Source organism: Astatotilapia calliptera, chromosome 9 (genome assembly GCF_900246225.1).
Source record: "Astatotilapia calliptera chromosome 9, fAstCal1.2, whole genome shotgun sequence".
NCBI classification, from domain to species: domain Eukaryota; kingdom Metazoa; phylum Chordata; class Actinopteri; order Cichliformes; family Cichlidae; genus Astatotilapia; species Astatotilapia calliptera.
Genome location: NC_039310.1, coordinates 20,479,275 through 20,501,142, shown reverse-complemented (window position 1 = coordinate 20,501,142; position 21,868 = coordinate 20,479,275). Strand labels below are relative to the sequence as shown.

General features: G+C 41.5%; 4 protein-coding genes and 1 long non-coding RNA gene across 6 annotated transcripts in view; 3 read left to right on the top strand and 2 right to left on the bottom strand.

The window, feature by feature from the left end:
- Nucleotides 1-42: 42 nt before the first annotated feature.
- On the top strand, nt 43-4,708 carry enosf1 (enolase superfamily member 1). The gene is made up of 15 exons (XM_026179822.1): nt 43-246; nt 354-456; nt 1,837-1,952; nt 2,383-2,469; nt 2,559-2,585; nt 2,671-2,743; nt 2,849-2,887; nt 3,006-3,088; nt 3,173-3,295; nt 3,369-3,503; nt 3,821-3,862; nt 3,944-4,073; nt 4,217-4,316; nt 4,401-4,482; nt 4,587-4,708. The coding sequence occupies exons 1-15, from the start codon at nt 61-63 to the stop codon at nt 4,677-4,679; spliced, it is 1,419 nt and encodes a 472-aa protein (XP_026035607.1). The 5' UTR covers nt 43-60; the 3' UTR covers nt 4,680-4,708.
- Nucleotides 4,709-5,510: 802 nt separating this feature from the next.
- Nucleotides 5,511-8,187, bottom strand: tyms (thymidylate synthetase). The gene is made up of 7 exons (XM_026179820.1): nt 7,576-8,187; nt 7,213-7,286; nt 6,947-7,121; nt 6,403-6,504; nt 6,137-6,312; nt 5,964-6,035; nt 5,511-5,872 (listed from the first exon to the last, which is right to left on the bottom strand). The coding sequence occupies exons 1-7, from the start codon at nt 7,814-7,816 to the stop codon at nt 5,735-5,737; spliced, it is 978 nt and encodes a 325-aa protein (XP_026035605.1). The 5' UTR covers nt 7,817-8,187; the 3' UTR covers nt 5,511-5,734.
- Nucleotides 5,836-7,317, top strand: LOC113029149 (uncharacterized). Its single transcript, XR_003273354.1, has 2 exons — nt 5,836-5,897; nt 7,207-7,317. It is a non-coding gene; the product is annotated as an uncharacterized LOC113029149 (long non-coding RNA).
- A 73-nt stretch (nt 8,188-8,260) lies between the features above and the next one.
- On the bottom strand, nt 8,261-12,614 carry LOC113029147 (clusterin-like protein 1). 2 transcript variants are annotated; one of them, XM_026179819.1, is made up of 9 exons: nt 12,157-12,614; nt 11,399-11,528; nt 11,152-11,300; nt 10,557-10,727; nt 10,012-10,462; nt 9,793-9,921; nt 9,135-9,349; nt 8,814-8,994; nt 8,261-8,490 (listed from the first exon to the last, which is right to left on the bottom strand). In XM_026179819.1, exons 2-9 carry the CDS (start codon nt 11,487-11,489, stop codon nt 8,480-8,482), a joined length of 1,398 nt encoding a protein of 465 aa, XP_026035604.1. In that variant the 5' UTR covers nt 11,490-11,528; nt 12,157-12,614; the 3' UTR covers nt 8,261-8,479. The 2 variants fall into 2 exon arrangements, with proteins under 2 accessions (XP_026035604.1, XP_026035603.1); XM_026179818.1 differs by having other exon boundaries at nt 11,399-11,500; nt 12,157-12,613.
- Nucleotides 12,615-17,185: 4,571 nt separating this feature from the next.
- LOC113029145 (collectin-12) overlaps nt 17,186-21,868 on the top strand; it is a 45,102-nt gene continuing 40,419 nt past the window's right edge. The window contains exons 1-2 of the mRNA XM_026179816.1: nt 17,186-17,464; nt 18,456-18,506. Of these exons, the coding sequence (XP_026035601.1) occupies nt 17,458-17,464; nt 18,456-18,506 (58 nt within the window). The 5' untranslated portion in view covers nt 17,186-17,457. The remainder of the gene's footprint in view (nt 17,465-18,455; nt 18,507-21,868) is intronic.

Genomic DNA, 21,868 nt, shown 5'->3' with positions numbered 1-21,868 from the left:
ATTTTTATTATTCACTTAGAGACCAGACGCTTTGATTTGTCTCTTTAAGCCTCATCTTTAATGTTTAAACCGGCACGACACGGTGAAGTGGGTGGGGTAAGCTTACAGAGGTCACAACAGCAGAAACCGCTTCGATCACATGACAGATTTAATCTGTGCGCAGAGATGTCGCACAAAATTGTTAATTTGAGAGTGAGGGATGTGAGGTTCCCGACGTCCCTGGAGCAGCACGGCTCAGACGCGATGGTAAGAAGTTTGTGCAGCTCGTTCTCCACGCGCGTGCATGTTCGCATTCACAGACACAGTCACAAGAATGAGACCTTTCCCCCCTCCCTCTCATGTCCACGCTGCAGCACACTGACCCGGACTACTCGGCCGCCTATGTGGTCCTCGACACGGACAGCGGCCTCAAAGGTTTCGGCCTCACGTTCACGTTGGGAAAAGGCACCGAGATCGGTAAGATCCACGCGGGGCGGCCTTAAAGACCCACTTTGACGAAGCCACCACAACAAACTTGCTGTTGCATTCAAGTGCACGCAGTGAGCTCGGAATTTCTGGTTCTTGAACAGTGTGAATTTTATCAAAAGGTTTTCGGTAGGGGAAAAAAATCTCAGCTATATAGAGTAAATGTGAAAACGCTGCTGTTTTTTATTGAGCAAAATTACAACTGCGATGTAGATTTTTACATGAATACAACGTCTCATAACTTACACCACCAAATTGTTTAAAAAAACATTAACAATGCAGAAATCAGCCACATTATGGTTTATTGTCGGTGTTTCTATGGCCTACATGCTCCTTAATGATTAAAAAGTTGCAGAGAAAATGTCCGATCTTGGATGATTTTTCTCTTTTTAATTTCCAAGCCCTGCACTGCCATCTTGTGGTAGTTTTAGTCAATGGATTTCAGTTACATTACAGAGAATACTGACATGATATAAACATGACAAAAACGATAACATTTATAACATGTATGGTGGTTCATAGATGCTGGAATAAGGATGGATTACTAGTTAATACGCACACAGTAAATACATGAGGATTGACTATAAAAATGTGTATATGGTGTGTAGGTGTGTATATATGGCATTAGTTATTTTAAATAAAAAAAGAAGATAAAAAAACAAACAAACAAAAGCAAAACAAAGATATATTTCTCCCCCTTCCCAGGTTTGGTTTTAAATCCTGATTTGTATCAACTACCGCTTAACCTATATTAGTTCCTTTCAGGTTAATCTAAGTTTATTTTAGTTGTTCTAACTCTGATCAATACGAGTTCACTCAGGTCTAATAGCTCGATTTAATTTCGCCTCATTCGGTTCACCCAATGCTTTCACTCGCTGTACGTGCAAAGTAGCTGGTTATAAAGCATCAAGAGCACTTGAGTTCATGAACTCAAGTGCTCTTGACGCTGCAGCAACAGAAAATATTGTCAAGGCAAGAGACTATCAAAATAAAACAGGAAACTACTGTTGAAAACTGTTGAAACTGAAAAATATTCATTAGTAATTATTCATCTCTGTCTAACATAGTGTAACTGTTACTCTGTCTCTCTCTGTTCTCTTCTCTTCCCACTCACCCTCAATTAGTCACAGTGGATATCAAAGAGTGCAGGCTTATGAGCGAGACGCCTTTGTGTAGGGTGGCACAGAGCAACAGGGAGATAAACTGGACAAAACACCGAACATCATAACTTGGCTGTTGCAGGGCTGTCTTCTCAGACTCCACAGTCCCTGTATCTGTTTAAATGAGGTTTATTAAAATTATAGATCTTTGTTGAAGTTTTGATCTTCATCCAGTTTTTCTTTGTTTTTGTTGCTGGTTGAAACCCCACAGTGCTGTGCGCTGTCAAGGCCCTTGCAGGACTAGTTATCGGCAAATCTTTGCAGGAGATTGTGAGTAACTTCCGTGGATTTTACCGCCTCCTGACCAGTGATGGCCAGATGAGATGGGTGAGAGTACAAACATAACATAACAAACATGACCAGATTACAGTCATTTCTTTAGATTTCAAGCTAATATCAGTTTCACTTGACTGATGGAATCTGCTGATATTCACTCGGTGTTTAACACTTATGGGTTAATATCAATATGATTATTGAATAAATGTTAAATGACATATTTTATAAATATAAAATATGTCATTTATCTAGCGGTGCCCACACTTTTGTATCCATACGAGACAGCTTATTCAGACTGGTGGCTTTGCCAGTGTTGTTGAATAATGTATGCTTGTTTTTTCATGCCAAAAAAGCCTCCAACAATAATTAACTATAAAAAGAGACCTAGTTAATAAATGCATGATGAAAAATGTGTCTGTTAACAAACGGCGGTGTACTCTCCAGTTTTGCTAGATGTAATTATGACTCTCGTCTGGTACAGTTAGGCCCAGAGAAAGGAGTGATCCACCTGGCCACTGCTGCAGTCCTGAATGCTGTGTGGGACCTCTGGGCAAGAGCTGAAGGCAAGGTGGGGAAATCTCAGATGAAGCTTAATAAGTAAAACTTTGTTTCTTTCATAAAGCATGACACATCATGGCTCACAGACTTTTTCCACAGCCGCTGTGGAAGCTGCTCGTGGACATGGTGAGTCAGAGATAATTTACTCCACCGATTTATATCCGAGATGTAATCACAAGGGAAATATCATGCCATGTATTTGTCAATTCAGGACCCGAAGCAGATTGTGTCGTGCATCGACTTCAGATACATCACTGATGTGCTTACAGAGGAAGAAGCTCTGGGTGAGACTGGTTTTTGACGTCATTGAGTGTGTCCAGTACAGTTTGAGAAATGCAGTGTTACCAAAACGCTGTGTCACACTCCTTCTGTCTTCATTCTTTTCTTAGACATACTTGTGAAAGCACAGGAGGGCAAGAAGCAGAGAGGTGAGCACACTAATTACTGCCTCTTTAGAAATCAACCAGAGCCCTTTCAGCCACCATAAAAGGCCAGTTTATTCCATTTAAACACAATTTAATTCAGTACATATCTTTTTTCCATCAGAGGATCAGATGCTGAAAGAGGGTTATCCTGCATATACCACCTCCTGTGCTTGGCTCGGATACTCAGACCAGCAGCTCAAGCAGGTCTCTGTTGTATAAATCGCTCAGCAAACAGTGTGCCTAGTTAGGCATACTACTAACTGTAATGACAGTCATGTTTCTGTTAAGCTCTGCTCGGATGCTCTTAAAAGTGGATGGACCAGATTTAAGGTGAAGGTTGGCGCTGATCTAGAGGACGACATACGCCGGTGCCGCCTCATAAGGAAAATGATTGGACCCAGCAGCACATTGGTAAGCCTGTTCTTGCCCCTGCATGTGTAATGGCATTAGGAAATTATACCAAAGGGGTTTATTTTCCTGTTAGATGATCGACGCCAACCAGAGATGGGACGTAGCCGAGGCCATAAGTTGGGTGTCCAGACTGGCTGAGGTCAAACCCCTTTGGATCGAGGAGCCCACGTCTCCAGATGACATCCTGGGTCATGCTGCTATTTCCAAGGTAAGAGAATAATTTCTAGTTTTCAGCTTGTTTATGTGTATGAAAGGCATTTCTGTGATACAGTATGTATATGGGACAACAGAAAGGTTGAAAAATCATCAAAACAAAGCAACCATCAGATACATTTTATGTCTTTCTGTGGCTATTTTGCATCCCTTGGCAGTCGTTTTAAACCTCTATATGGTTGTATCATTGATTTCTAATGAATAATATTAAGGGTAACAATAAACACAAGAACAGGACCCTCTTTCTGTCTCTTAGGTACATTCAGTCATCCATCCAGGGCTGTTGAGTTATAAACAACTTTCTTGTTGCAGGCTTTGGCTCCACTGGGGATTGGAGTGGCAACAGGCGAGCAGGTCAGAGCTCAGGTCTGTTCCAACAAGCATATCTTTGATGGGTTATATTTTTAGTTGAGTTGAGTTGAGTTTTCTCTCCAGTGTCACAACAGGGTGATGTTTAAGCAGTTCCTGCAGGCCTCTGCACTGCAGTTTGTCCAGATAGACAGCTGTAGGCTGGGCAGTGTCAACGAGAACCTGGCCGTGCTACTGATGGCTTACAAGTTCCAAGGTAAAAGTTCAAGGAATAACAATCATGAATCATACAGATCCCCAAGGCATGTTTTTTAAAAGTTGCCAAAGGCCCTCAAAGGTTATTAGACAAATACTGCCTACACAGAGGAAACTCGTGGGTTTGCGTTTCTTCTTTCTCAGTGCCTGTGTGTCCTCATGCCGGTGGAGTCGGGCTCTGTGAGCTCGTCCAGCATCTGATTCTGTTTGATTACATCTGCGTGTCTGCGGATCTCAGGAACCGGTAGGAGCAGCGTTTATTTTTATCAACAGTTTGATCTCAGTGATTATAACCAAACACTGACTTTTTGATTTGTTTTCCCCCCAGAATGTGTGAATATGTAGACCACCTCCACGAGCACTTCACTAGTCCTGTAGTGATTCAAGACGCCCACTATATGCCACCGAAGGCAAGAAACTGATTAGGAAGTCAATCTGCATTACTCTGAAAAAAAACAACAACTTTGCGTTGTTTACAGCTGCTGGTATAGATCGTTCTGCTCTTTGATTTCAGGATCCAGGCTATTCTTGTGAGATGCTGGAGGAATCTGTGAACCGACATGAGTACCCTGAAGGAGACATATGGAAACAGGAAATAAAGAAATAGGGACTGTATTTTAAACATTTTACATTTGTACAGTACAAACATTGGAGGGGAAAAAACATTCTGAAATTGTCACATAAAAGGACTGGACTGAAAATGTCCAAAGAAAAAGTCTTTCAGAAAGCCTGGGGAACTGAAATTAACTTTCTCCAGAGCTCTTTTTCTGTTACCGTAAATAGAATATTTTTCTTCTTACTGATCAAAGTGCCAAGCTTTAGTGAATCATTTGATTTTTTTTTAATACTCTTTGGTCTTTCCTTTATAATGTAAAGTGCTGTGAGAAAACTGCTGCTGTGAAATAGAACTATATTAATGAAACTTGAAAAATTACAAGTCAAGCTGTAAACCTTGTATTAAGTCCTCTTAAGTCATCAGATTGTGGTCATCTTTCCTTCATAAGCACTTATCATGTAAATCCTCTAAATTCTGTCTTCTGAAGAATTTCCCTCCTATGCAGTGCTTTGCAGCAGAAACCCATTAACAAGATATCTGAAGGATGCTACCCTGTTTAAGCCAAACAGTTCATGGGTGTACAACTCCAGTTCATCAGTTAGCATATAGGAAGTTGCAAATACATGGAATTAAAGACTTGTGGACAAAGCTGTAAAGTAGGCAACCTGGGCTCACTGTATGTGACACCCTTTACTTAGTTTTAATTGGTAAACCCGTCCTTTATTAGGATATATGAACACATCTTTTAACTTTTGTGACGTCTTGCAAAGTCACAACTAGCATCTTCAAACTCTTTAAATAAACTAAAAATCAAAGCAAACTCTCCACTTACCCACCAGTGTCATATTTTGTACTGAATGTACAACTAGATTGCGCTCAAGCTGACAAAGTTAACATCTTTATTTACAGACTTAGATAATTATTCATTTAAAACACAAAACAAAGAACTTGAAGAGAGAGAAAAAAAACACTTTGAAGTGCTTAAGGATTAAAAGAGAGTTCACCCAAACCAGACAGAAAAAAACTGAACTTTTAGCATGAGTGAAGCAGGAACACATTACAGTGGAGAGCATACTGTTCATTCAGAACAACGTTGTGACTTGAGTTTACACAGCCATCTTCATTTTGATTGTGGGATGTGGGTTGTAGTCGTAGATCTCAAAGTCCTCCATGCGGAAATCATCGATTTTCTCCACTTTTCTCAGGATCCTCAGTTTGGGGAATGGTCGGATCTCTCGCTGAAGCTGCACATGAAACACAAACAAACGTGTAAGTTTGAAATTTTAAAAAAAAAAAAGCAATGAGACATGCAAGAAGCACATTTAAGTAACCCACCTGCCCTTTGAGAGGTTCAGTATGGTTGAGGTAAACATGAGCATCTCCCAGGGTGTGAACAAAGTCGCCCGGCTGAATGGACAGATTAAAAAAATATATATCAGGTGATGCGATAGAGGGGACACTGCTGGACCAAACAGGTATCAAATATGACAAGAATGCACTGGCCATACCTTGAGTCCTGTAATGTGTGCAATCATGTAGGTAAGAAGTGAATAGCTGGCGATGTTGAAAGGCACCCCTAATCCCATATCAGCTGAGCGCTGGTACAGCTGACACGACAGCTCGCCGTCGCACACGTAGAACTGGCAGAGTGCGTGGCAGGGGGGCAGCGCCATCCTAGGAAGGTCTGCAACACCACAAGACACGACAAAGATTTACCTTTTGTATAATTCTTCACCAAATGCGACTTAAAGCAAAAGGTCTCCGTTGGCCTCACCTTTGGGGTTCCAGGCACACATGATGATGCGCCGGTCCTCTGGATTCGTTTTGATGGTGTCAATGACTTTCTGCAGCTGGTCAACACCTTGTCCTGTGTAATCTGTCCAAAGATGAAACCAGGAAAAAACATGAAAACTCGACATCTCTACAAATGATTTTCATTTACAGCAGCATTTCCATATAAGATAACACCTGTAAAAACCCACAGCCTGCTGTATGTTTTACAGAATTTCTGTGCATCTTTATGAAATATTCAGAATGACTAAATAAAGGGTGGCCCTCAAATACCTTTGAGTGAACAAATTAACTATAAAGTCCAAAGGTGGATGTTTCCTCATGCACTTCCAGTTATATGTAGTAATTCAGACAGTTACTTGTATAGCTGCCGCACCAACCACAAACAAACCTGCATTGCTTTTCTTCTACTGGGATAAAAATATGGACAAATAAAGGAAAAATTATATGCATGGCTACAGTTTGGTGAGCAGATCTGATCCTGACAAATGACTTCACAGCTTCATTCAACTGGGTGAAAACTGTACCTGCATGCATGTCTGTGTACTCTGCACCAAAGTGCCTCCACTGGAAACCATACACAGGTCCTAGGTCACCCTCTTCTCTGTCAGTGAACCCAAGGTTGTCCAGAAAGTCCCGAGACCCGTTGGCATCCCAGATCTTCACTCCTTTTTCTGACAGCTCCTTGGAATTTGTTGATCCCTGTGACAGATTGCAAAAATATCAGATCTAATTTATACACTGGCAAGATTTTCATTGACTTGTGTTTCTTTTGTTTTCCTGCCAGGCTCACCCTGATGAACCACAGCAGCTCCTCAAGGATCCCTCTCCAGAACACTCTCTTTGTTGTCAACAGGGGAAACTGGTCTGTGAAAGATTGCGCAAAAAAAAAAAAAAACCAAAAACGTTACGTGATGTTGCTGAGGAAGTAGGAAGCAGCTGTCATTTGCAGATGGGTATTTATGCAACGACTACCTTTATTTTATATTTTAATGTTATGCCACTTTATACTTGTAAGTCAATTACAGTGGTTAGCAGACTAAAAGGTGCAGATTACTTTGTTTTAGGAAGACTTTTTCATATTACTTCATGCAGTCCTTCTGTTTTCAGTACTTTTAACACACAGATACAATGCCATGCTAGCTGTAAACTGTACCTCTCAGGCTGTATCTGACTTGAGCGCCGAACAGGGACAGGACTCCAGTGTTGGTTCGGTCCCCCTTTAAGCGGCCGTTCTCCAAGATGTGCTCCACCAGACTCAGATATCCTTGTTCATCACAGAAAAATCCAGAGTTTTTCTGCTTCTCGGCCGCCGTCGTCAGCCGCTGCTTTTCGTCTTTCTCACAGCTGCCCTGCTTCGGCAGCTCCCCGGCGTGTATTTCAGAAGTTGCGGGCATTTTTGTAAATAAACTGTTTCAGTGTTTCCAGCCTCAGAATCAACTGAAGAACTCCCGCTCATTTTTTGCATTTTGTTGCGCTCCCAGTCAAACTGCTTCTCTGGTTGGCTGTTCTGGGTACAGCGATAGAACGGCCAATCATAGAAGGAGAAGATTTTTCTTATATGGACCTCTTCCGCATGTGCAACAAAGCAAGGTTCACGTGGGCAAAACACCACTGCGCCCCTTTACCGCCAAATTAGTGAGTCGATCACGTGATTGAAAACTGAATTGATAAGAGAAATGCATACGAACAAAAGTCACCCTTTCACTGTTCTTACAGATTTACGAGATGCAAACCACGGTTTGCATTTATTTAAAACTGTAAACAAAACATACTATGAAGTACGATTCAAAAACTAAATTCAAAAGTACTCGTGACATAAATAACAAACAAAATAGAGGTTGAGGAGTGTACACTGTTTTATTGCGTAGACGTTTAAAAATCTAAGCATCAAAATACATGAATAAGAACAACATAAACTGTGCATATGAAGGTTTAGAGGTCTATGCGGTGCATTTTCAAGTATTATACAGATCAGCTTAATTGTGCACGAGAAAACCTGAATGTCCTGGACTCTTCACTCTGCATGAAGAAACTGTTCCCATGGTGGTATGATCACATTACTCCATTCCTGTGCAGAAAAAAACTATTAAGTTTTACATTATGTAAGTGTACAGACCATTAAAAAACAAAAAATATAATATAATTAGAGATTGATTTCATGTAGATCCAATTAATCTTTTTAAACAAGTCAATAAAAAGAGGAATGTATGATTGTTTTTCTAGTCACATTATCATCTTGGATTGCAACATACTATCCAATCTGTAGCGATCGCAGTGTAAAGCGCTTTCAAATGATCGCAGTTCATCTGGGTTAAATTCAATTTGGAACTCTGCCAGGTGATGCTGGTAGCCAAATACTGCACTAAGGGACCACAATCGTGGGATCAATACCTTTTATCTTCCGTTTATATAGTGTCAGAGCCTCTAGAGCAACATTTTGGATGAAAGCAGGGTCATCCACCTCCAGATCTGCTGGGACCAGTATGGTTACTGGGGCTGAATCCATTATGGAGACAGTGACACTGCTGTCTGCTTTAGGCTTGTTATTCTTTATCTGTTGCTGTGGACTCACCTAAAAGATGAGAAGAGATGAAAATGAAAGTAGCCGTCTGACTCAAAATTGCAACCTTGGCTTGTTGCAACCTTAATAAAAGCTTCCCAATTTATACAGCAAAGATAATGTCTACAGATGCAGCATCACTAGCCACATACCAATATCACACTGAAGATGCTGTGTGGGTCCACTGTGCTGTTGGACAGCTGGCTGACCCAGCCATACTTGTCATGCATGCTGCTGAGCCACATCTGAGTGTCTGCTGTGTGTCTGTGGACCAGCTGCAGCCTGCCGTCATACTGCTGACGGGAGGCGTTCAGCAGCATGTACATCTCCTCCATCTCAGAGTGCAACTGCTGCATGCTGGGGCATGCTGTATGAGGAGGCAGAAATCCAGATGTTCATGTTGAACTAAAGGACTTTTTTTTTTTTGCATTATTCCTGATGAAAGAATTTTAAGCATCTATCTAAAAAGCGTTAAAACCATTTTTTAAAATCCTCTCAGTCAAGGAGAAAATTAATCAACAACTATTTTAACAAGTAAAGCCTCAAAAATGCCCTAAACAAGTTGATTCCCATTTCTCAGATGTGAATGTTCTGTTTTTGTGTCTGCTAAATCATTTTAATCTGACCACATTGTTGGGTTTGGACAGTTTTTCAGACCCAACAAGCTATGTGGCATTGAGACTCTAGGAAATTGTGACAGACATTTTTTGTTTTCCATAGTTTTCCTTCTTTTTAACGTCAAATAAAACCAGTTTTAAACTGTTTATATGTGTCTGTGTGGGAAGAGCGGCAAAATAAATCTGGATTTACCCTTTAACAGATAATCCCTGCATGTCTCACACAGGTCTTGAAGCTTCCAGCACTCTGATGCTTGTCTGCGGAGTCTTCTGCACATATATCTGCTCTGCAGCGGTCCCATTGCAGAAAACAAGCCTGTATCTTTGTAGGTGGACATGAATTATGTTACACACAAACAACCATTGTCTACAAACACACACATTTAAGAGTGCAGCGTTGTGCATCAGATACCTCGACTTGATTGCTGAACGTACTCTTCAGCTTCTTTTATTTCCTCAAACAAATCAGCCACTGGGGCACTGAAGCCTTCCAGCACGCTCTTCCCAAAGTCAAGCACTGAGTGAAGAACGTGCTCCAAACCCACCGACCCAAGGAAGCCAGAGCTTGACCCTCTGGTCGAAAGCGTGCTGGACTGCAGCTCAGTGGCAAAGGTTTCTAGAAAGGCGTGACCAAACACGGGTTGCATCTTCTTGGCCAGACCAATGCTCTGGTTGTACAAAAGGCTGATGTTTGACAACAGGTCGCTGAACGATGCTTCAGCCTGCAGCAGCTCCATATTGGATTTGTCCTCTGTGACCTGCTTTTCAGCTGCGACATTTTCACCTGAATTCTCCTGATTTTTATTGTGGACCTGCTCAGCATCTTCCAACTTAGTGGCCATTTTCCTGAAAAACTCCTCTACCTGAAGGGAGGGAGAGAGATTCACAGAGATATGTTTGCACCTTAAACATCAGTCCTAAAGAGATTCCTTTTGTTGGAATGTGCTGAAGTCAAACCTTGAACGAGAAAGAGGCGAAGCCGCGGCGACACGTAGATGTATAGAAGGCCTTACAAGAATCTTCCAAACATGGTTGGCACTCCCCAAAGGAAGATTTGGTTAAATCTTGACATTGTTGTTCGGCTTCCTCGACTTTTTGCTGTGTTTCTTTGGCCAGCTGCATCACCCCCTAAAACCCAACCCAAAAAACAGAAAACTCTGTCACAGATACATTCCCTTTTAATAAACCACAGAGGATAAGATGAAGTCTGAGGCTCTGGCACTCTGCCCTGCCCTGCGTTCTGAAAACACTCAGAAAATATAATAATCTAGAGACAGTTAATTTATCCTGACTGTAGTAAAACTACACCCCAGACTCACTTAACCAGCTGCACTCCCACACTCATTTTTCACTGTCTGCTTTGAGGTCTCTCCATGTGACTTTGTCTTTGTGAAGCAGAAAATATGTGGTGGGTTTCAGAAAAATGCACAAGGACTGGCATGAAACCGTTTAAACACGGTTTTAATTGCGGGTACATCTTAACCAGCCACAAATGCTGTGCAGGATTTTTGAAACTGGACGATCAGCACAGTGCAAAACGAACAGAATTCACCTTCTTCTTATCACTGCTGTGCCTCAGTGCATCCATCAGGTGCCTGTGCTTCTCTTCTTTCTTCTCCATCATTTCCTTCACCTGCTTCACTCCGAGCAAAGTTCCCTTTAGTTCCTCATCAACATACTGCTCTCCCGCTGCGGAAAGCCCTGCACACACCCGTGGAACACACAATACTTTAAGCTCTGCAACAGTAATCACTGGTGTCTTGTTTTTTGCTTTTCTTTTCCGTCAGCAAAGGCCTTACTTTTCAGTGTTTCCTCGCTGATCGGAGGAGAGTCGGCGGCACAGAGCATGACTTCAGCGATGAAGAGAATCTGAGCAAGAAACCTCCACATCGTGCCTCAAGCTTCAGAACAGGAGAAGAAATTTTTTTTCTAGCAAAAAGAAACAACGACCACATGGTGGTGCCAGCTCACAAGCAAATTTATATATAATATTTACAGGATGAAGGGGAGTGGATAAAATGTCAGTTCATTAGTATCCAATATGAAATCAATGTCAAACCAATAAACATGATGAGCTGAACAGATCCACTAAGGCAGCTGTCAGTTAATCTTTTTGGATTTGTTCATTAGTATCACATTAGGAAATATGATGGCTTGCTACCATAAAGTGCAGATGAATTATACATAAAGGTGAATATCCAAAAAATGTACACAACAAAACCTCAAATTACTACACAATTTTTTTCTTAAATGAGCTGAAAGCAACAGCAAGTAAATAGTAAATAACAGGAAACAACCATAACTGTGTGTTTTTGCTCTGAATACTGCATATTTATTTAGTTTATGGCGTCTTATCAATGCAAATTATTCCCATTAACCTTCAGTGAACACAGAGTAAGATGTCTTCCAGGTTGCAAACATTTAAAATATCTAGTTTAAAAAAAACAACAGCTGTATTGCAAGTCTCCTCCAATATCTCATCCAAGCCTGCTGTTGCACTGCAACTGTGCCATTCTGTGCAAAACACAAACCGAAGAAATGTAGAACAAGCTTTTACCTTGAGAGCTCTGAAAATATCCGACTCCCGAAAAAAAAAAAGCAGCAGCTTGTGCTTATGGAAGGATGAGACTGACACAGTCTGGTTCCTCCGAGGATTGTTCTATTTTTATGGATCTACTCAGCAGTACAGATCCTATTAGTGTGTTTGCATTATTGGTTATTAAGCCTTATGCGCGCTGCATACCTGCAGATCAACTTTAATGCTCTGTAAATATAACGTGCTCAGTTGTTTGTCTGTCTCACGCACTTAATGGTCTCTAACATAGTCCAGAGCCCTCCTTAGGTAAAACTTTATGCTTTAATCTCTATCAGACTGACAGTAAGCCTGAGCCCCCTGCAGAGAATTGGCACACACACTGGCATGGTCTCAATCATGGGTTAAGCTCTGCACTGCAGGCCACAACAGGAGCAGGAGGACTGCACATGCACACGTGCACACTATACACAAAACAGGGTAACTGAAAAGAGGATATACGGCTGCTCTTAGTTTAAGCTTTAACAACAAACTGTGTAGACTTTCAGTTTATGTTGCTTGTTTTCCGTTTTTCTACCATTCCAGGCAGCCATTCATTTCTGTAGGGTATCAAAAAAAAATCAGTAGAAGACAGCTGTGTAATCCAGTCCAGGGAACACGAAATATGGTTTAGATCGATAAGAACCCTGACTCTACAATGTGCACTGTCATTTCAACTTCACGTAATACAGCTGTATGCCTTGTGATATGGTTACCTGTGCTGTAAATGTACTAGCTGGTGATAAACAGCCAAAAGAAACTGCATGTAATCCTTTAGGCTCTTGTGTCTTACTGAAACCCATCTGTCATCATGAGTAACCAGAACAGCTACAAAGCTTTCTGGCACTCTGTCTGAAACTCTTCCAGTTATGGAGAATGATATTGTGACTGTATGCATTATCACTTAGTAATTAACCATCTAACTTTACATACAACATTTTTATACTTAGTTTTCCTCATTGAAACATCAGTATTTGTGCGTTTCTCCACTTACGTATTCAGACTCTTCCTTTAGTTCGTTACCAATCTGTCTTCCATCCACACAGAGAAAACTGGAAACTATCTGATCCTGGAAGTCGTCATACTTAAAAATAGTGTGTCATAAGACCGAAAGCTTGGTACAAAAACTGGACTGTGTAGGAACCCAGAGCAGAGACAGCAGAACGTTTTACGATGTTTATTGGTTAAACTCAAAATATGATAAGTAAGGACAGAGGCAATAAAACACAGGACTTGACGTGGCGAGGCCTAGTTTACGTGGCTAGCTTGACATGGATTGAGAGGGGGGAATTGATGTACACTGGAACGTAGCAGTTTAGCAGTCACACTGAGGAGAGAGGACAACTGAATTAGGGAAGGGTAGTGGAGAGGAGCTCTGTAGATGGTTAGTATGTTTTACAACTTTTCTTACTTGCAGGTGGAGTGAGTAAGCAATGAGGGAGGGGTGACGTGAATCCAGAGTGAGCTGGACGGTGTGGGATGGCTGACCTGAGATCTGAAGGTTTCTGATGATGTGCAATAGCGGAAGGGCAGGCAGATGAGGCACAGAGTGATTTCAAAGATTGGGTAAGGTATCCTGAGTCCAAAAGAGGAGCTTAAGCTTGAGGTTTGAGTCAAGGTGAGTCCTGGAACTGTGTCACAAGAAAACAAGGTTAGCAGAGTAAATCACAAGGAGAGCCTGAACCATGTAAGCTGGCTACCAACATGAGTTGATGATGAACTGGCGGTGAATGAATGTCAGCGTGAGGCCTAAATCACTCTGGCTTGATTGCCTGCAATCAGCTCCAGGTGTGTAGAACTGCAGAGGAGAAGATGGCCCTGCCCAGGGGCGATACCAGGTAGACTCAGGATCCTGATGGAAAATTCCAGCCGCACACCTGGAGCTGTATTAAAGACACTATTTTTTAATTAATCTTAAAAACTTTAACTGAAAACTTTACTACCAGGAGGCAGTGTTGGTCTAATGAGTTTGTTTAAATTTTTCCAGATGTTTGCAGCTGCTTCTTTTTTTTTTAAAGTATATATATTTATTTAAGATGCTTTGGAATTTGCAGGCTGCCATTCTAAATAAAAATGTTTAATCATTTACTGGTTGGATAAAGGTTACATTGACTCACTGCCCCCTCTTGTGGTACAATGTGGTATTACATAAAAGTACAGCCCAGCCCTCTTTCACCTTATTTTTATATCTCTTTTTCAGGCATAAAGTCATAGTGGTTGCATTTTAAAATCCTGTTGGTAAGTTAAGCTGTGGAAGATTTAAGACTATTTTTAAAAACAGGATTTTACAGTAAGAATTCATCATTTTTTTAGAGCTTGTCACTGCTGCCCCCAAGTGATCATAATTTTCTTTCTTTTTTTAGGGCATGAACGGTTATGTTAAGGTACAGTTTTAATAAACTAAAAAGTTATTAAACTATCTCAGCAGTCTATGGAAAAGTACTTTCTCTAGTCTGCCAAAAGTGAATCTCTCCTGCAGCAATTGAATGATTTGAGTTGCCATTTTTCTAATCACTACATGGCGGCACCGTGGCAAATGTGGAATTCCTGTATGCTTTCTAAATCTCCTGCTAATCTGAACCCACTGCAGAAAGCCTTGACCCAGCAAATGAGGTCCCAACCCCTGAATAAGGACCAGCAGGAGCTTGGTAGTAAGCTACCTGACCCTCAGCTGCTTTTTATTAGCTCACCACGATCTCTCTCTGCGCCCCAATACTAGCCTGCTGCTCCAATCATAGCCGACAGTAAAATAACAGTTTTGAAGCCTTTAGTAAAACAAGTAATTAGTTGCTTGATCATCTCAACTTGGTCTGAAGTATGTTATGTGGCACACTGGGTCAAACTCAAGCTATTAGTGCTGAGCCAGAGTTAGAAGGCTGTGTTATCCAAAGAAAGAAGAACAAACAGATCTGAGCTGGACATGTGTGCTGCTTTCCTTCCAAGCCCAGAGGATTCCAGTGCTGAGACACTTGATGTTGTCTGCATCCGTTTCTGGAAAATTTACTGGCATGAAGTGAACGAGTGTAAAAAGATTAGCATCATGTAACCCAGTGACACTAACCTGGACTGTGAAGATGCAAGAGTGGGCCTGTCTCATTTCTTTGATGTTCTTTGTTAGTCTGGGAGGATGCAGCTGGAGCTCTGTGTTTGATCAGTGATCTGAAGACTGTGGATACAGGAAGTGTCCAGGAATTATCACAACACCTGGAAGAGTTAAAGAAAAATGGCGCCCAGTGAACCTTACAGTCTAATATGGATAAACAGCGGACACTTCTCAGCAAAATAAGTTGTTTCTAGAGGAAGTGCAACCATCTATATAGCCATGTTGTCATGAGGATGTTATTGTGCTTTATCAAACAGAGCTCATTTAGACATCGTGGCAATAAAAATGCATAGTTATAGTTTTTCCACTAATTTATGCATGCAGCTGGATCATGCAAACTTTTTTTATACCTTTGAAGTACAGCTCTCACGCAGCCGTAAGACTTTTTCTTGAATCTATAAGTTTTTGATTTTAGTTTTTGTATGCCTGCTATTTTTTCCTGCAGGATTCTCTCCTGTTCTGTGGAAGCAATGGAAAATACTCTGCAGTGTTTTGCAGAATTGTGGGGCTGCCGTGATAAATCAGACGATAACACGTCACCAAACAGCATATTTAATCTATTACCGCAGGGAGGCTGATATTAAAATGATTTTTAAATCCTTGAAGGACATGAGATATGAGCCTAAATATGCAAAACAGAAACTGGGCAGAAATGTCGCGGTGCTCCCTTCCACCTTCTCCAACCTTTGAAATTATCTCTAATGGGTACCAGATTTTTACCCGGGGGACGAGATTGCTATCAACCCCCTGTAACCTAATCTCATCTCCGGCTGGATTACTGCAGCGTCGGGCGACGTCTCGCGGTCTGTAGTGCTGAAAGCAGTCCGCACCTCCTCTGTCCCCACAGGAGGAGGCTCAGCAGGAGGGCCGGGGACCGTAACTGCTTTGAAAGGCTGTGCAGCACAGATGTAGTAACAAGTTTGGTTGTCAAGTTATGTATGAAAGTTATGCAGAAATTGAGTCCAGTGACGGAAATGAAGTATCTTAGCTTTCACAATAAAAGCGTGCCTAAATTAAATTTAGATACCTTAAAAGCGCTTAGAAAATCTAAAAGAGAGGACAGAAAATGTCATCTATATGTTGTTACAAATGACCAATAGATTAGTTTTCCCCCCTAAATGTGTCAAAGCAAAGATTTTGAGCTTGACACAGAAGTTGTTTTCTGATGTCTTGAAACCAAGAACTGTGCAAAAGACCCGAGGCATCCTTCATATCTTTATAGTTTACTAGGAAAATATGTGCAGTCACTTGTTGAAAAATATACACACACATGGAAATACAGTATATAAGGCAAAAACACAGCTTGTGCAAAAAGGTGAAAAGTCAATATTTAGTGTGATAATATATATATTTTTTATAAACACAACCTGAACTCTCTTAGGCAGGGCTTCTTGTATTTTCTTTAAGCAGGCTTCAGGAAAATGTTGGCTGCCTTTTGTTCTGTTCCCTGTTAGGATGATCCAACACTGCTTCAATAATGTTGATGTTCGAGCTGTAGGAAAGCCAGTGAATGGCAGAGAGTGTTCTATTGTGTGTGTTTTTAATTCAGATATGCTTTTATTGCATCAGCAGTTTGTTTGGAACGAGTGCCATGCGAAATCCTATCCTGTAGATAGAATTTAGGGCTACCACTTGACAAGAGGTGCCAGGTTTTCAGTAATATCTTTTGATCATTTGCATTGTTATATTTGATAAACTGAGATATGTTTGGTATTTTTTTCATAGAAAGAAGAAATGGGAACAAATTATGTGAAAGGCATCTTCATCTATTAGGCATCTATTTCATCTTCCGGAAATAAGTTGTATTTTCTGTGGTTTAAGGGGTGGAAAAGAGGTGGGGCGACTACAATTTATTCTGAAAGGACCACCGGAAACACAACTTGCTGCTTTGTGTAACTTAACACTGGTCTAAGTCTCAGCTCAACTCTCCTTTAGCTCAGCGCTCTGGGATCATCTGAGCTCTCCCGCAAACACTCTTCTGAGCCACAGCGAGCAAGAAAGCAGAAACGATGGGAATTTAAACTGAGAGTCATGAAAGTCAATGCAGACTTGTAGCTTTAAAAAAAATCCTTTAATTATAGTGTGTTGGAACAAGTTTACACTTCTGCACTGGATGGTGAGATGCGCATAAAGTGACAGCGGTCCTCATCTCTTCTACAGTTCTCAACGAGTGATAAAACGCCATGAAAGGTACGTAACTGTTGCTGCAGAAAGAAAAGTGCAAGACCTTTACTTTCATTCAAATATTGCATTGATTTAACATGTAAGTGTTTCTTTGTGTTCTGCGAGTGCGCACATCTGGATGACATTACGCTACTGCGCAGCAGAAGTTGTAAAATGCAGTTTTTTCCACCACCAGTTTCATCCCATTGAAAGAATTAAAACACCAAATAATGTTTGCGCAATTTGGCCGCTAAACTGATAATGTGAGAATTTAAAAAAAGCCCAGATCTAACAAACGAGAGAAAAGAGAGGCTTTAGATTCACTTGATTTTAAGCATGAGAAAGAGAAGGGTATGACTGATGATGACCAGTGAGCACCACCTGCAGAGCTTCATCACTGACTGCTGTGTTTGTGCTTAAACTCCAACAAGTAGCCGATTAAAGACAACAATCTGCAGGCGTTCTAATTCATCAGCATCTTCCTCGTGTAGAGTGAACTGGAGGGGAATTAGCACTCAGGAATGTGTGATCCACTCTGCAACAGTAGCTCCTGATCTAGTCTAAACGCCCCCCCTTCGTGAAAGTCATCCCTCCCATCACTCCCCCTTACCCATGTCACCCTCCTCCTGGCCCCATCTGTTAACCATTACCAGCGATGTTCTCTGTGCTCCGCTCCAGTCTTCAGTGCAGTGTAGCAGTGTAATTAGGGTTTACTGTCAACAACCCAGAGAAACCGCAGCCTGTGGTTTTTACAGTTCTGTGGACCTCCTATCTCTAAACTCACACTCACACATACACAGAGGAGATGATACTCTATTATCTCTAGCATAAATCCTCATTGGCTGCCCTGATCTTTGTATTTAAAGATAACTTTATACATTTTTGACTCTATGCAGCAGCCCGGTAGTGTCTCTATCACTTTTATGTTATTTATGGAGTCCTAACAACTGTCTCAGATACAGTGTACCCCTAGTTGTGTGACCTATTTATGTCATATGTTTCTGATTATGTCACACAGACGACTTTGCAGACGAGGAGGAAGTACAGTCTTTTGGATACAAGAGGTTCGGTGAGTGAGACGTGACCTTTTCTTCTTTTTAATCACAAAACTCCTTTTTTGTGTGAATAAAAAGCCATGAATTAAAGGGCCTTAGTGTGTGGGCCCACCTCCTTCTCTCTTTCTGTTGCTGCATACCTACAATTACCTGGATATTTACAAGCATGTTGCTCTAATTGAATCATTCTATGTCAGGACAGACAGCTGGCTGCCTGAACCTCATCTGTCCCGATAGTCATCGCTAATGGTTTTGCCTCTGATGGCAGGATTTTAGGCTGAACATAAATGTGGCTGACAGTCTGTGAGGTCCAGCTTGCCGCAGGCTCAACGACTGCCGACAGAGCTCTCCAGATCAAGAAGTTTCAAAACCTCCCCTTTATCCACTTAAACAGAGTCACTTAAACATGTTGACTCACACAAACATGCCGAGAACCTCAAAAATGTGGCTACTCAAACTCAGACTGTAGTCAATGCATGTCCGTCTGTTGTGGTACATGCATTTTTGTGTGTGTATAGAAGTGTGTTCATGCACAGGCAACATATGGTTTTTTTTTTTGCCCAGTTTACAGAGGCTTTCTTTACAGATCTGTACATTATGAATTATTTGAAGACCTCTTTTATCCTCATTTCCACTCTGCAAGAGAAGCTTTACATGACTTACACACTCTTTTATTTTCATGCTGGGCTCTGGTACATACCTGCAACTTATTCACTGTCTGAAGCAAGCTTCTTCTTTTAGCTTCTTTCCCTTTAAGCCAACTTTGTGCTGATTGGCTGCCCCTGAAAAACAGATGGTTTAAATACCATGTGGGTGGGGTTTCTATGCTCACAGTCAGAGCTGTGTGCCTGAGATTTGGATCATTTGGATCAGTCTGAAGCCTGAATCTTAGGCTCAGAGGAATCACTTCAATATAGTCTGACCTCATTATTTAAAACTGTGGTCACAGATAATAAGCAAAAGCACAATAGAGCCACTTTAAAGCAAAAGTCATTAGTGATTAGACTTGCAACATCTTACAGTAACTAAAAAGGCTCAATAGAGATTAAAATACATGAAAGTAAACAGTGAAAAACTAGACGACAAAGCAGAACATCTACTTGAGCTGTTGCAGCAGGATCTTGTTTCCACGATGTGTCCTCCAGCTGTTATGACCACCGATGCGGTTGTAACCCAAAAGCAAACAGAGGAACAGCAGCTGACTATCCAGAAGGTTTTTACCAGTCTACAGTCTAAATACATCAAAGCTGGTATCCTACTGAAGTTAATCCATCACTGTCACCCTCTGTCTTATAAAATTTGGTTACAAATTGCTGAAATTTCAGTTTCCCGACACACTAAGTGTTTAACGCAGACTATTCTTGCCCTCTAAAGATTGCTCTCTGTAACAACAGGCAGTCCATTTCCACTTATCACTGCACTACATTCTGTAATGATTGTGAAAGTCAGCAGTAGCTTCGGGGAAAGTATCCTTGCACTCTCTGCAGTTTTGAAGTGTTTTTCTGCCAAACAAATAGTTCCCATGACTAATGCATCCTAATTTTTAGTAATTTGGGCAAATTGAGTGTTTTACACAACCCCTCTGCTCAGTGTTTTCCCTCAAAGCCAGCTTTAATACCATCCACTCTGCTCCAGTTATGCATTTTTTCCCCTCTTGCCCATACATAATATATGTTTAATGATGTACAGTCTCTCCATCACAAGCACTTTTTTAAAAACAGGATCTGCTTTCAGTTGTTTTTCTGTACTTGCTGCTGATGTGCTGTTGATGTTCACTGCTTCAGCATATTCGCTATTCATGCTTTTGGATAACGCTTAAAAACCAAACCAAGGGACCAACCCTCTGTCACACACGCTAAAGAGCATTATCATTATTATTCTCACTGCAGGCATGAGCACATGCCCCATAACTGCTCATCGAATTGCGATCAGGAGTCTCAGAGTCGCTGTATTCAGGGTGTTACTGGAGTATGACTCATTCACACACAGTTTGGCCGAAGTCCGTGAGAGTGAAAAGGAGGCAGCGGGCTACGCTGTCTAACTCAGGACCAGCGGAGACGAATTCAAGCTGCGTCCAAGCACACGGTCCCTTTCATCCCAGTCACCCGAGTAGAAGCATCCTGTTTGTCTTTCTCTGTGAGCGCGTGCAAGTCCCCGCTCATATATTACATTAGAGAGCCGTGGGGAGGGTGGGGTGGGGAAGTCAAATCCAGCTCACTTTTAACTTTATTCAAATGAACTTTTGACATGTGGATGAGTAGGACAAGAAAGCCGCTGAACTTCTAACTGAGTGAAATTGGTCCTGCTGGGACACGGCAGCTGTTCTGAGGGGCCGGCTCCGGGGGTCTGCTTCACCCCTCCAGAGCCTTTGTTGTGCAATAGAGCCGCATTCATGCAAACCCTCCCGAGCCCTCATTCTACCACTATTAGTGCTATAATGTCAGTTCACAGAAGGGAACAAACAGTTATTTCCTCCCTGCATGTTTTGCTTTAATTCACTGCGGTCTCCCGGGAGACTGATAGTGTTTAAACTGTCGTGACATGTCAAAGCTGTGAATGTTGTGTGAATATCTGCCCAGTTTATAAAGTCGCCACTGAGCTTAAAAAAAAATAACACGGGGCGAGTTAACACGGGAAAGAAAGAACACTCAAACCCGCTGGTTTTTCAAAGTCACTGTGAACAAGAAACGACACCTATAATACGAGTGGGCTTTGGCATCCTTTCATATACACATTTCACATACTTTGCATTGCTACTGGCCAATTCCCAAAGTGCTCCAGAAGTTTTTGCAGAGAGCGACGGGCTCCCATAAAATTCCTGAACGCAAAGAAAATCATCTTAGGGAGACGTGAAACATAGAGATGTGAGGAATGAGCAGCTGTCAGCAGGTAGATCATGCTTTCCATATGTCGAGACCCACAGTTGGGCCAGAGCCTGGCATGGTAGCTCTCATCAGTGCGTTAGCATTTGTGAATGAATACATGAGAGGTGGCTGGTGGCTCCATATTTCTGGGTAGAAGCGATATTTCTTGTTGCATAAGAAATCAAACATGATTAGAACAAGATGCTTCACGCCCGTGCTGGTTGAAGAAATTAGTCTTAAAATAAATTGTCCATGCTTTGAGTTAATTGTAAAAAATGCTTTTGAATGCAGTCCGCTGCACAACTGTAGGATAAAGGACCAAGGGGACCACTTTCTTGTGTGATTTGCTTTTCTCTCTCTATCAAGGAAGCAATAGAAAAGATAACCAGTAAAATTCCACATGGTTTAATTTTTGGCTTCATCTTTCCAGATGGTTGTTTATGAAGCGCTCGTCCAATTCCTGAAATTCCAGGATTTGATGTGTTCACCTCGGTTTTGTGATAAAGTGCAGA

What these genes read in the sequence shown, in the direction of transcription:
- tyms (XM_026179820.1), bottom strand. Translation starts at nt 7,816, where the DNA reads ATGCCCGCAACTTCTGAAATACACGCCGGGGAGCTGCCGAAGCAGGGC. An exon ending in AGCTGCTGTGGTTCATCAGG is followed by an intron (nt 7,122 to 7,212) that starts GTGAGCCTGGCA and finishes AATCTGTCACAG; the next exon opens with GGATCAACAAATTCCAAGGA. An exon ending in CTGAACCTCTCAAAGGGCAG is followed by an intron (nt 5,873 to 5,963) that starts GTGGGTTACTTA and finishes TTTCATGTGCAG; the next exon opens with CTTCAGCGAGAGATCCGACC.
- LOC113029147 (XM_026179819.1), bottom strand. Translation starts at nt 11,489, where the DNA reads ATGTGGAGGTTTCTTGCTCAGATTCTCTTCATCGCTGAAGTCATGCTC. An exon ending in CAGGGATTATCTGTTAAAGG is followed by an intron (nt 9,350 to 9,792) that starts GTAAATCCAGAT and finishes CTCCTCATACAG; the next exon opens with CATGCCCCAGCATGCAGCAG. An exon ending in GCATCTTCAGTGTGATATTG is followed by an intron (nt 8,995 to 9,134) that starts GTATGTGGCTAG and finishes CTCATCTTTTAG; the next exon opens with GTGAGTCCACAGCAACAGAT.
- enosf1 (XM_026179822.1), top strand. Translation starts at nt 61, where the DNA reads ATGTTTAAACCGGCACGACACGGTGAAGTGGGTGGGGTAAGCTTACAG. An exon ending in TACAGAGGAAGAAGCTCTGG is followed by an intron (nt 2,744 to 2,848) that starts GTGAGACTGGTT and finishes TTCTTTTCTTAG; the next exon opens with ACATACTTGTGAAAGCACAG. An exon ending in GATGGCTTACAAGTTCCAAG is followed by an intron (nt 4,074 to 4,216) that starts GTAAAAGTTCAA and finishes CTTCTTTCTCAG; the next exon opens with TGCCTGTGTGTCCTCATGCC.